Below are 14,421 nucleotides of genomic sequence, written 5' to 3'. Positions count from 1 at the left end.
TCCATACTGACTTTCCAAACTAATACAAACTTAAATCGACATAATTTAAATTGTCCATGTGAGCATGGTCGTCTTTCCATTTTATGTTTGATTAGTATTACTTCGACCAAAGTGACCAGTCTGCATAAGAAATCGGGTTACAGAGAGACTGTTTTACTTTATTGTTTTATTGCGAAACGGTTTCGTTATTTTTAGCACAAGAGGAGAAACTCACTTGCAGAACGCTATATGGTCCTCCATTTGACTCGTCAGTGGAGTTCTTATGATGACATCAAAGTCCTATTGAAACAATAGTGTGAAATCAGACTAATATTAATTCAAATTTACCAAATACCTATTTAACGCAGTCTACGAGGGGAAGGGATGGGGTAAAGAATAAAATATAAAATACTCGCAATACGAGCATCGATGTTTATTCATGAATGAAACACGCTGCTTTCAGACATTAGAACATTAAGACCTTTTGTATAATATCAACTGGCACACAAGGATACTTGACGAAGACAAATCCGAATATGTAATTGAAGAATTGCTTGTTGAAGTTAATTAACAGAAACTTGCATTCAATACTATGCACGATTTCAATTTTGTGCAACTCTTTACCTTTAAAACAAAGTGCAAATGATTCCTCTCAAAATACATCTGTACACAACAGTAATCAATTCCACAGACTGAACTTGAAATACAGGAATGAAGACATTATATATACCAATTTCATTTGACCTAAGACACAATGGAATGTCTATGATGTGGGTCATTTCAAATGCAAAATTCCATCAAATTCATAAACGAGCTTATGCATAAAACATAAATTTTCATAAGCATATTGTTTGCCACTTGTAATCATGACAAAATTCAGGAAAGCAAAACATGCTAATAGTCAGTTAGGCCACAACTCTACAACTTCAACCACGGACAAAGTTAAGAACATACTATACATAAAAGTACACAACTATACACAAAAACTGAGACATATCAGTATGGTTTTATTGAACTGATCATTAACATTAAAATCGCAAAGTATAGTCAAGAAATAAAGAAAAAAATATTTTTTTATACTCGTTGTGCATGATGTTGCTCTTTTAGGTAAATTATTGTACAAGTGAGGTTTCGTGAGCTGCTGAATCTATAAAATAATATTGGTTTAGCCAATCGGTATGTATTACAATCCAAATTTATGTATTGTAGTCCCTCTTTAGATCGAACTATATGCATTATAATTCAAATGCATTTTCATCGTTTTACATCTACGCGTACTTTAGCTTTAAATTAACGTAACATCAGTTGATTTTTCCATACAGAATCAATGATAGTTCGTTTTAACTTTTATCAGATATTTTTGTGGAAAATTCACATACTCGTTATGCACGCTAGAGCTGGATGCTATGACTAATTTTCTACTGCGGTATTCCTCGGTTTTTCTGAACATAACGGGACATGTACCACGGTACACGGAAGTTACATTTGGAACCATCATTTTAATTTTCTTGGGTAGGCGCGTGAGATTTTTTTTAATTTCCAGCTTTCACGTAGCTGAAGAAAAATATATTGCTTTGATTTACAGCAGCATAACACGATGTTATATCCAATGCGTTATTTAAAAAAAACTTTATAGTGAGAGAAAATAAAATAATATTCCTCAGCTCGAAAAGAAAACCGCAGCCACCACCCTTTCCGACGAGAATTAAATGGTCAGTACCATATATCATATTAATTTGCTATAGTATGTGAATTGCTGTACATGTTGGCTTTTAGAAACTGTAGCTAAAGTGTGATGATTAGTTTTACACTTTAGTTGTCACCTATAAAAATATAATGACATAAGAGAGCTTGTTGAGAAAAGTAGTAAGTATTGATACTGAAGCCTATAATTTCAGCTACGCTGTTAATGTAATAGAAGGGAAACTTTGAGTTGGGTGTCATCACCGGGATACAATAATTGTCAGAGAGGGCCAGTAACACAATGACTCAACGATCGAAAAAATATTTAGTGGACTAGTGAAATTACGTAAATTTCAAACACAAACACTGGTCTCATGTTACATTTTTTTATTTTATATATATAAAAAAGTTGGATTTGGCTGAACAATCTTTCATAACACCCCTGTCTGCCGCCAATAATGCATACATGGTACGTGCTGTACATGTGATTCGAGGTTTATAAATATACTTATGTTTCTCATAGTCCAAATTAATTTGTGACAAATACAACTATTTTTATGACATTAATAATTTATTGAATTATTTTTCAATTTAAAATGAAAAGCTACTTAAAATATCAATAAATCCGTAACAAGCTTACTCGGGAATTTCCTTACATTTCTTTCTAACGAAAGTTGCCGGTACAGTGGAAAAGTACAGTGTTAATTACCGAGAGAAAAACTACCGCGGTAAACCGATATACCTGTAGTTCCGTACACCTTTCGTACACGGACATTTACATTTTATACTTTACAAGTCATTCTTGATTGGCTTTCTGTCCTCAGGTTCAATGTTGTAAGAAGTCCGGGCTCTAAACACGTTTATTATACTTTCACCGAAAGAAGCAAGCGAAAGAAGAAGAAAAAAAAACAAAAAACAGTTGAACATCGTTTGGTTCGAGGTCGTTTTTTCTCCTATATCCAAAGACCTCTGGACAACAGTCATTATCAATTAAATGTTCTTAAATACGATAATGTCACGTGGAATTTCCTTCTAATAAAACCAAGACACATTCGCCATACTCTGATTGCATACTTGTATGGTTGTTCTTACTTAATATTGGTATGATTTATCAGTTAGCAAGTATAAGCAACAGATCCTAAAAAATCCTTATATTGAAAAATAATAACTGGGGCCACTTTACAAATAAGTCTCGTGAATACGGTTCATTATGGCGTATTCACCTAGTAATTATCTAATTGGTCGCTCTTAGAATTATCTTCCTAAAATTGATTCTCCAATCAAACAAATAACGACTAAAATCTAACAAATCTAACAAAGGAGACGAGAATAGAGAGAGCACATACCCCTATATAAATTATATAAATTACAATACACATTCTAATCAATTATGCGCGTGTGCAATATGTAGCTAGATAGATATATATATTGATTGATAGATTGATATATATATATAGACCGATAGATAGAGAGATTGATATATTGATAGATAGATAGATAGAGATAGATAGATAGATAGATAGACAGACAGACAGATAGATAGATAGATAGATAGATAGATAGATAGATAGATAGATAGATAGATAGATAGATAGATAAATACATAGATATATAGATAGATGGATGGATGCTCACATCCTTCATAATGACGAGGAGCTCCACGTTGGTTTTGCAGATGATACTGGCTGTTCTCATGCAGTCCTCAATCAGAGCTATCTCCTGCAAGAGTTGGTTGCAGCAATTGTACATAAATATAGCGTGGTTATAGCAACTGTACATACAAAGATATAGCGTGGTTATATCAACTGTGCATAAATATAGCGTGAGTGTAGCTATTGCATATAAATAAAATGTGGTTGTAGCAACTATACATACATATAGCGTGTTTACAGCAATTGTACATAAATAATGCATGGTTGTAGCAACTGTACATAAATATAGCGTGATTATATCAACTGTACATACACGTAGCGTGCTTATAGCAATTGTACATAAATTTAGCGTGGTCGTAGCAATTGTACATAAATATAGCGTGGTTGTAGTAACTGTACATAAATATAGCGTGATTTTAGCATTTGTTCATAAATTTAGCGTGGTTATAGCTATTGTACATAAATATAGCGTTATTTTAGCATTTGTGCATAAATTTAGCGTGCTTATAGCAATTGTGCGTAAATATAGCGCGGTTATAGCAATTGTGCATACATATAGCTTGGTTGTAGCAACTGTACATAAATAAGGCGTGGTTGTAGCAACTGTACATAACTAGAGCGTGATTATAACAATTGTACATAAATGTAGCGTGGTTATATCTATTGTACAAAAATATATTGTGGTTGTAGCAACTGTACATAAATATAGCTTGATTATAGCAATTGTATATGAATATAACGTGGTTATAGTAATTGTTCACAAATATAGCGTGGTTATAGCAACTATATATAAAAATAGTGTGGTTGTAGTAATTGCACATACAATAGCCTGGTTATAGCAATTTTACATAAATATAGTGTGCATAGCAACTCAGTCTGAACACAAATAACAGTTTACTATTGAATGTCTTTGAAACATGAAGTTCGTTGTTCACGCATGAAAGTATTCGAAGTTCGATATTTACATATTTACCTAATATATATTACTGTACAAAACAGGATTGGACAAATTTATTATATGACATTTGTTCCATGAAATAATTTTTTATAAAGGAATTATAAATTTCTTCATGTAAAACAGGAATTATAACCTAATTTGATGACGCCATATATTTTAGCAACTGCTGATAACAGTGTTTGATCTTTTTCTTCAATCTCTTGGAAGCTAACAGTCTTGCTTAATATTTTACAAACACAATTGAACCAAAACACACATATACATAACAAAAGTGACTAAGATTTCCCAATTTGATTTCTAGAGAATTTCCTTTAATTTTCAGATTTCCTGGAACTTTTAAAAGTTCCGTATCGTCAAAACCAAAATTGCTTATGCATTTGCATAATTCGGATAAAATGTCTAACAACATATTGGACCAGGTTCTTCTAATCTAGATTGTTAATTTTGATGTTTTAACGAGAAGCGTGTTCATATCGTGATCAAAAAGTAACATCCAGCTTGCGTTACTTGGCGAGACCAATTATCTTGGTCCTGATTCTGTTAGGAACTCCTCGCAATCTGTGAGGGACCTGAGAGTTAAAGGAGATTTGCAGAAAATATTTTGAACAAGATGGAGTTACAAGAACAGGTGCAAATAAAACGAACCAAAGAACGAAAACTAGGAGAAGAAAAGAAAAAGTTGCGTTAGCTCTTGATATTATTATATGTCACTCTAACCAGCAGCAAACCGGTGAATACTAGTTCTCGTTTTGACATCACAGGGTATGTTACTACATAGACGTATCGAACTGTCGTTAGTTTTGAAAATTGTGATCTCTCTGAGGCGCGATACACTACGGATTTAATAATAATAATTAAAATCATTGAAATGATTCGTACGTCTATGAAACAGTATACTTTACGAGATCAAAACGCATTTTGATATCACAGTGGACGTTATTCCATAAACATACTGTTTTCTTTTTGCGTTAGACCTTTGCTTTGAAAACTGTCCTCCTATGAAACTTGGTATACTCCGAATTTAATGCATGCTTTGAAATCGATAGTAATAATAAAAACTTAAATTAAATGCCTCATATTTGCAAATATTTTTTATTAAATTGTCCCATTGAATAATGTGTACAATTTAAACATTAACTGACAATGGTAGTACCCCGAAAGTATCGCCTGCAGACATCTCGTGGACCGTGCGCACGAACGTTTTGCCTGTGGTTGGACTGGTATCCTGTATGTTGGCCAAAACACTTCCTGACAAAATGATGTAGAATGCTTCCGGTCGGTGTCCCTGCTTCAGAATCATACGCCGTGCCTCGTAACTGAAAGCGACATATAATCTAAAAATAAAATAACCTTGCTAAAGCGACACGGAATCTCTTCGACAATAAATCACGATATTTTCTTAAATATATGGTATAGCATCAGATGGCACATAAAGATACCTGACACAGCAAAATTAAGATTGTATTTCCGCAATATTTCGTTGTAGAAATAATGACTTTTCCACATGATATCACTTTTATCCATACTGAGACTCTAATAATGTAATTCGTTGAACTACAAATTATATTAGATTAATTAATGCTTTCAACGATAATAATAATTAAATTAGCAGAAGTAGTTTGCTCCTAGAGCAAAATATAATACTTATGAAAATTTAAATCTGTTTTTACATCACTATACATTTTTTCGATAACACCATTGAAAGTTTATATATGATGTTGCTTTAAAAGGGTGGTACGAATAAAACTTATTTTCTATCATGTAAACAGAGCCTTTCACAAATAAGTCAAGGGCATCCATCTATTTTACCTTTCATACTCCATGCACTTGGCAAGCTGTATCTGCACGTTGCCAGGATAATCTTGAAATGATGCATTTCCGCGTAGTAGGGCTAAAATCTGCAACATTTCGGTAGATTAAATATTAAGTGTTTTGAAACTAGAACCGTACACTGTTTAAAATGTTTGAAATATGATTGGTTTGTTTATGTACTGACCCAAAAAGAAACACTAAATTCATTTATTATTTAGGTCATATTTCACAACGACCAAACTTTCATCGCGTAAGAAGTGTATTTCTGAAAGCTCTGGTGATTTTCATATTTAGAAGTACGCAGGTTATGGTTGCATATACATGTTTGACAACAATTCACACTTAAAAACTGTATTGCACTTAACATATCATGCTTGTTCCTAGTTATCAGTTCATCACTCACATTGAATTTTAACCGTGAAGTTGGACCTTTAAGTTAAAAATTCACGTTTGATCAAGTTACATCTTCAAGTTTGACCATTAAGTTAAACCATCACGTTTGATCAAGTTACATCTTCAAGTTTGACCATTAAGTTAAACCATCACGTTTGATCAAGTTACATCTTTAAGTTTGACCTTTAAGTTAAACACTCACGTTTGATCAAGTTACATCTTCAAGTTTGACCATTAAGTTAAACCATCACGTTTGATCAAGTTACATCTTCAAGTTGGACCTTTAAGTTAAACACTCACGTTCGACTGTTCAGCGTGATACTATAGAAGTATATTTAGATGTTTTTGCTGTTTTCTTTTTTAATTTTATTTTGTTGTGGTTTATTTGAAAGATAAAACGTAGTTGTCGAATTAAATTCATAAGATCCTCGAATGGTATATATTATATATTATAATACACAAAAAATATACAAATATGTCACAATGTTCTTTTCTCTTCATATATTCCAATTAAAGTAATTGATATTGACAGAGAGAAAAAACAGTACGATCTGTCTGTCTATCTGTTTTTCGGTGAGAGAGAGAGAGAGAGAGAGAGAGAGAGACCACTCGAATGTGATCCACTGTTCGTTGTCCTTTGGGGATGGCAAGTAATTTTCGCAGCCTCACCATTTCCTTTATAATAAAAATAATGCATATATAAATCATGGTAACGACATTGCTTATTTGTATCAGAAATGTATCTCTCAAATAATTAAGACAAGAAATTTGTAAAAGAAATGTATCTATCAAATGATTACAGACATTGCTTATTTGTATCAGAAATGTGTCTTTCAAATAATTCCAGATATTGCTTATTTGTATCAGAAATGTAATCTATCAAATAATTACAGACAAGAATTTTGTATCAGAAATGTATCTATCAAATAATTACAGACAAGAAATTTTTATCAGAAAAGTATCCGTTAAATGATTACAGATATTGCTTATTTATATCAGAAATATATCTATCAAATAATTACAGACAAGAAATTTTTAACAGACATGTGTCCATCAAATGGTTACAGACATTGCTTATTTGTATCAGAAATTTAATACATCAAATAATTACAGACAAGCAATTTGTATCAGAAATGTATCTATCAAATAATTAGAGATATTGCTTATTTGTATCAGAAATGTATATATCAAATAATTACAGACGAAACGTGCATTAGAGAAAAGACTGATACAATTATTTTTAGACCATGGCCATACCGTCTTTCCAAGTATGATACAATTACTAGCTTAAGAAATCGTTTTGTCCAATTCTAACAAAACGGAGATCAGATGGACATCGACCCGTAGTCATGTCGTGTTGACCTTACGATTTACCAATCAAGTTACATTTTTATATTTATGGAAATGGAAAAACTTAATTTTGAACATATAGTTTCTTACGAAAATTCTCCACAACATAAACTGCAACGTTCTATCTGATAAGTTACCCAAAAAAAGCGGACCGGAAATTGTAAGAGTCCGCTAAACATGACATTTTATCGATGAATGTCAGATCTATTTATCATAAAAAGAGATCAATTTTGATCAGACTGGTTTTTATCCACGTTCCTTGTTGAATCTGCTTTTTCTCAATCAACGTAGTTTAATTAAATAGTTAAAAACAATAATTCTGTGTAATTGTGTGTATTTGTTTATTTAGCAGGTGTACCCAAACTACGACTAGATTAGTTCAACATTTATATAGATTTCAAACACAGTAGCACCTTGAAGAAATACGTATTTTTGATATGATGTAAGAAGTCTTCAGAAAAGCAAACTGCTTACTCTCAATGAACATCAAATACTCGCATATAGACTGATGCACTGTTCTTTATAGGAACACATTTCAAAGATCAAATAAACTATTTTCTGTGTTCTTAATTTGAACCAGCTGACGCATGGCTCGGATCCTATAACTTATGTAATGGCCATGAAGGTAATATCTCCTTGTCAGACTTTCTCCAAAATAAATTATTCAGATACTGTTTCATTATTAGATGTTATAACCTATATAATTTATCACACTACTGCTTCAAAATTTATCGTAATTTTCATCACGAAGAACTACAGCTATTTTAAATAGAAATCTTAAAAACAGCTTTTTTTGATACAATGTAGCAGCTACTTTTAAAGCTTCTATCTAATGATTGTAATGTTCTTTTAATTTACTATTTTAACAGAGGCTGAATGAAGAGTTTTATTGACTATAACACTGATATAATGTATTTGAAAGTGTTTCTTGGATGTTTTACCGGTTCTATTCTGCCAAAATTATGGGGGTTGAAGGCTAGCTGCTCGTGAAGATCCGCTTTTACGTGTAGATACATCTCCATGAAGGACCAGGTTTTCGTTTCATTCTTCCTCACATATCTGCATTAATTTAAAATTACAGGTCACAATGACATTATATTGATTGTCTCGAATTTGTCTTTCTTTATCCGAGTTTTCTCTACATATACTGTTATGTATATATTTAATTTGTATTGTGTGTTGGCTTAGTATATGAATATATGTCATGAATATAAAATTAGAATTGTGTAATTGACCTTTGTCCATAACAAATATTAGGAGTTTAGGTCTATCTGAATAATGACTTTTAATTATATACAACATATTATGTGGCTAACTTTAGTCTATGATTGTAGATTGTATATTACGACTATTACTATTATTATTGGGTAAACATGTTTATCTGTTTTGAAATCGAGATACAGGTTTTATTCTGACCTTAGAAAATTCTGGTAACGAATTATGGTTACAGTCAAGATGAACCTCATCATCCTCATATTGTGTCTTAAAGTTTTATATGAGGGAGAAGTAAATAGAAATTCTTTTTTCCTACTTTAAAATTTGACTAATGGAATCAATTATTTTAGCTGTGTTCAGTTTTGATTCGAGAAGATTTTTTTTATATAATTATTCACTGTAATTACAAAGTGCTCGATAATAATTTCGGACAGTTTTGGGATTATTGTTAATAACATATGTACACAAGAATAGTTAATAATTCTCCATAATATATTTGGACTGGGGTTAGTTTGACCCATTACATGTATCGATTTCATTACATGACCGTGACCATAAGAGTATTTGGAATATCTCTGTATTTATTCTGGTGCTTAATTTTCAATCTGTAGCAATCAGAAATAACATCCCCTTTCTTCTTGTAATAAGTGCACTTTAGCAGACATAAGGATTTCTGACCAGTTTTATCAGAAGTTTGATTCCTAAAAGTTGTGCCAGACTGAGATTTAGAAGAGCCCGTATGAGATGAAGATGTCCTTTTTAAAGCTCAAAAACACCGCTGAGAGGAAGATATACCGACAAATGAAACTATGCGAGTCAGGGAATAATCGGCAGCTGTACGATCTGAATTTTCTGATGTTCCGACCTTTTGTTTATTAAGGTAGGTCCTGACATCAATATGGTCGCGATTATTGACTTTTTCAACTGATATGAACTGCCTGAGGTTATCGTAATCTTGTTTAAGCCTTTGTCTGAGCACCACCTATTAAACAATTATTCTTTTTCCATCGCAAATTCGACATGGGTCTGTCTATTGTTGTCTTTTTTGGTTTTTTTTACAGTTCCTAAACCTTTGTCGATATGGCTCAGGTATGAGCTCATAACCCTTCAAGATACATTCTTTAACCACATCATAATTAGCACTTTGTTATAACAAAGTCGAATGCTGTCTTGGGAATTTTAAGTTTTCATCAATTTTCTTAAAATGAGGAAACTATCGATCTACTTTTCTTTAAAACGGGTACTAATCGAATACTTTTGGTAACATTAAAACATGAACTTGTGTGTAAAGGAGGATACTTTCCGCTTGACTGTTCTAATTCTGTCTAATCTGATTGCATTTCTCTTACTTCTCTCTGCATTTGTACTCCCCTCTCTTTTTTTTTCTCCTTGCAATTATATTTTTCTCTCTTCTCTTTCTCTGCCCCACTCAGTTTTCTCTTTCTGGAATTGTATTTCTCTTTCCTCTTTCTGATATTGGATTTCCATTATATCTTTCTGAAGCTGAAGGTTTCTTAACAATATTTCCATCTTGTTTTTTTAATATCAATTCTTTTCATTTCATTGTAGAGTCAGATACAGACTTATTAATCAAACTAAAAACACCTTTATCCCCAAAAAGTCTTCTCCACCAAATATTGGACCAAAACATTTGCTAATTTTTGCTTAGTTAAAGAAGCTTTCGCTTCAGAATGAGCATATTGTCTGGCAATATGAAGCAGTTCGTCCTTTTACAAGGACTCTAATCATTCCTGGCAAGGATTTAAAATAAGTTCTCTAATTTAGATTCCATTATGAAAACTTGTTGATTTCACTAAAGATTTCACATATATGAGAAATCAAAATACCAGGGACTAAATAAATTCCGAAACTAAGTGAATTTAAATTAAAAACAAAAGTAAAGCTTTCTGAACTTTTTGAAGGAAATTCGTACCGCGGACGATACCCAAACTTTCTATTACGTCTCTATAATCTTAAACTAAGAAACAGTAAAAAGAAAACTAACAAGTTTTGTACAATTCCACAAAATATTTTATTTCCCTAGGATACAAATGGGAAAAAATGTAATGTGAATTTAATCACAAATATTCCTAAAAGGTCTATTACAATTCCAAAAGTTAGAGTATTCCGAATGAATTCAGTGGTATCCCGAATTAATTCCAATATAGAAAGTGCTGATGTACCAATAGCATGGAATAGTGCTGTTGTCCTAAAAGTCTTAATGTATCACACTGATATCATCCAAAATGTTTCATAATAATGACTTCACAATAAACCAATCCTCTCAAATATTAACTAAACACCACAAAATTGATTCATTGAATGACTAATGCTAAGATAGGAATACAAACAATTCATTTTACTTCTCTTTGCTATTAAAAAGACTAAGTCGCAATGACAAAACCAGTATGAAGGTTCATTTTCTTTCCATCAAATTAATTTCAAGAACATTCTAAATTGTAAGCAAGGTCAGGTCTCGTACTAAATATTTAGCCAAAAGTCGCAAAACATTTGGTAGACCAGTTTCGCAGTGGAATACCAATGTGTGGATCCAAGTAAACAAGTTTACCTTCAAGTCATAATTATGTTAATATATAATCTACAACCATAGACAGATATTAGCTTGTAATATGTTGTTTACAAAAGAAACAAAACATTAGTCGGATAGGCCCATCTCCTATCCTCAGTTATGGACAAAGATGAATCGCAATACAAATATATATATATATATATATATATATATATATATATATATATATATATATATATATATATATATATATACACACATGTGTGTGTGTGTGTGTTGTCTTTTAATAACGTTAGACTACTCTTAAAGGAAACGATTTTTCTCTTTGGTTTTACGAGTGGCAGCAGAAAAAGGGTTAACGGGGACACAGGGAGGTATGCGCATCGGATTACCTTAATCATTTTGCCAAACCACCCCACCCCGGTTTCCTGGTTGCCGTGGATAAATGAACATATTTTTAAGTAAAAACATATACAGTTCTAAACCGTCTATTACTTAGCCTAATACCGCTGTAATACTTATACAAGCAACAAATAAAAGACAAATTAAGGATTTCATTCAGGATGTATTTGTAGACTCCTTATTTTAAATACCCCGGGCACCAGAAAGCCTTAATCCAGCCGTGAGTGGCAGTATCGTAAAACATGTATTCTTGCAGCGACAGATTGCATAATGTCCTGCATACACTTCCGATGTACATGACAAGTTGATTTAGAGGCCCGAGACGGGAAAGTATGATCATATTGCATGCTGCTGTTTCTACCACACATACTACTTCACTCATTCAGAAGAACGGACTGTATCGATCATGATCTCTTGTCGAACAAATCTACATAAAAAGTTAAAATAATATAAACATTGAAGAAAGGAGGTCAGTCAACATAAAAAGATGTACGACTACTAATAGAGACTATGTGTGCTTACCGTTTTAATGCTAAACAAACACCGGATATTAACCGCACTGTCTTGGCAACCCTTTGAAATTTCATCCGGGGCTTTTCGGCAATAATAATAATAATAATAATAATAATAATAATCGTGATATTGAGAATAGCTATGAAACTTATAGCCACTTCGAATTACTGTTGATTATATATATAAGCATCACAACCACACCTCTACAACCGTAATGATCATTGTCATTATTAGTATTATCATCATCATTCCACAGCTGTTATGATTCTGCAATATTTGCTTTCATCTGAAAACGCTCCACTATCCCTAAAAAAACAACAGGTGAATTTAGAAAAGACAAAGCCTATAACGAAGTGGCAAATCTAAAATGAAGGAATGGATCCAGACTGCAATTGTACTGACTTTACATGAATTATTTGAAACTAATGTCACTGCTTTCCTTAACTTTAGCAGTCGTTAAAATACGATTTAGAATAACCATGATCAATTGGACTTAACTTATTTCGATATCGTTTAAAAATGATTTAAAATTGCTTTTCCTGTCACAGAATTCTGCCGATTGTTGAAGTACAGCGAAGTTGAAAACAATGTAAGTCACCCACACCCACACCCACAATCGATTAATATGGTTAAGGTACCGATTCTTCCGTGATATAGCTCCGAGGAAGGTTCGTGACTGTGCTTCCTCTACGCAGGTCCTTCTTCTTTCTATTCCCCTTCGAGGTTTCTCGGGGATGATACTTGAACATATCCCCTGTGGCATCACGCGAACTTGTGGTCAGCCCATTTTCCTGGTTCTCATCTTTGGTCTCGCTGGGCGTCGAAAATTTTCTCGATAGTTCTTTATGTATGCTCACTTTTTCATCTAACTCTGTACCTCTTGCAAGCGATTTTCCTTGAACAAATAGTTATCTTGGTTTTATATATATATATATATATATATATATATATATATATATATATATATATATATATATATATATATATATATATATATATATATATATATATATATATATATGCATATGTAACAAAGTTAGGAAATGAATAAGCGATATATGAATAAATAAAATATTTACCCAGCCTTATAGTAAATCCTAATCGGTCCGAGGAAAAGTCATCGTCCGTTTTGCCTGGATCTGGAAGGTGTGGAAGCTGCAAAGCATCCCTTCCAACACTGGATACATGTATTTCTGGTAGTAAGTTCATTTCTGTTTCTACATGAAATCCTTAGAAAAACTAGTTTTCACACTCACTAAATTAAGCCTGAGTATTGTGAAACATTTTATCAACTATTCTAAATAAGACGTACGTAGGCCTATGCCATTTACACAAAGCACTGTCTATATGTTGCATTAGCCATTCTAAATAATACGTACGTATGACATTTACACAAAGCACTGTCTATATGTTGCATTAGACATTCTAAATAAGACGTACGTATCACATTTACACAAGGCACTGCATAATACATTATTTTCGTGCAATATCCCTTGATAAGATCTTTTGACACTTTTCGATCAAAAGGAATTCACTGTAATTATTTATGTTCATGTCTTCACCTCTACTGTCTCAGAGGTATTTTACTTGACATTCACGAGCACGTATTCGCTGGGATCTACTTAGTCAACAATCAACTAAATGTATTCTTTCCTTTCAATCGTTCCAGTCATGAATTTTATTTTATTTTACTAACGTATCGGATGTCTTATATCAGCTTTTTGAATTAAAGCTGTTGCCCATCTGGCGGTCAATCTTACAGGGGTATTCAAGCTTCAAGCACATTATCTAGAATAGAAATTTGTATTAATATGTCACACTGTTTACTTTTGAATTGAAATCATTAAACATTTGCTCAGGAGAAATTTCATAGTTACCTGTAGTGATTATCGAATCTTTTGTGTTTCATATCGTAATTCTTTGTAATTGACAGG

The 14,421-nt window shown here is 32.4% G+C and overlaps 1 protein-coding gene across 2 annotated transcripts in view; it reads right to left on the bottom strand.

The window, feature by feature from the left end:
- LOC149798156 (uncharacterized) overlaps positions 1–14,229 on the bottom strand; it is a 30,424-nt gene extending 16,195 nt beyond the window's left edge. For both annotated transcript variants that reach the window (XR_016421978.1, XM_089963260.1), the window contains exons 1-9: positions 13,567–14,229; positions 13,126–13,382; positions 12,497–12,567; positions 8,769–8,886; positions 7,084–7,152; positions 6,082–6,170; positions 5,426–5,588; positions 3,298–3,381; positions 215–279 (exon numbers count right to left, since the gene is read on the bottom strand). Coding sequence is in view for 1 of the 2 variants with exons in the window: in XM_089963260.1 (XP_089819386.1) it covers positions 215–279; positions 3,298–3,381; positions 5,426–5,588; positions 6,082–6,170; positions 7,084–7,152; positions 8,769–8,886; positions 12,497–12,567; positions 13,126–13,382; positions 13,567–13,696 (1,046 nt within the window). In the remaining variant the exon portion in view is untranslated. The remainder of the gene's footprint in view (positions 1–214; positions 280–3,297; positions 3,382–5,425; positions 5,589–6,081; positions 6,171–7,083; positions 7,153–8,768; positions 8,887–12,496; positions 12,568–13,125; positions 13,383–13,566) is intronic.
- Positions 14,230–14,421: the final 192 nt, after the last annotated feature.

Source organism: Sinohyriopsis cumingii, chromosome 6 (genome assembly GCF_028554795.1).
Source record: "Sinohyriopsis cumingii isolate HCF-2022 chromosome 6, ASM2855479v2, whole genome shotgun sequence".
NCBI classification, from domain to species: domain Eukaryota; kingdom Metazoa; phylum Mollusca; class Bivalvia; order Unionida; family Unionidae; genus Sinohyriopsis; species Sinohyriopsis cumingii.
Note: the sequence above shows the minus strand (reverse complement) of the source record. Positions and strands in the feature narration are given on the sequence as shown.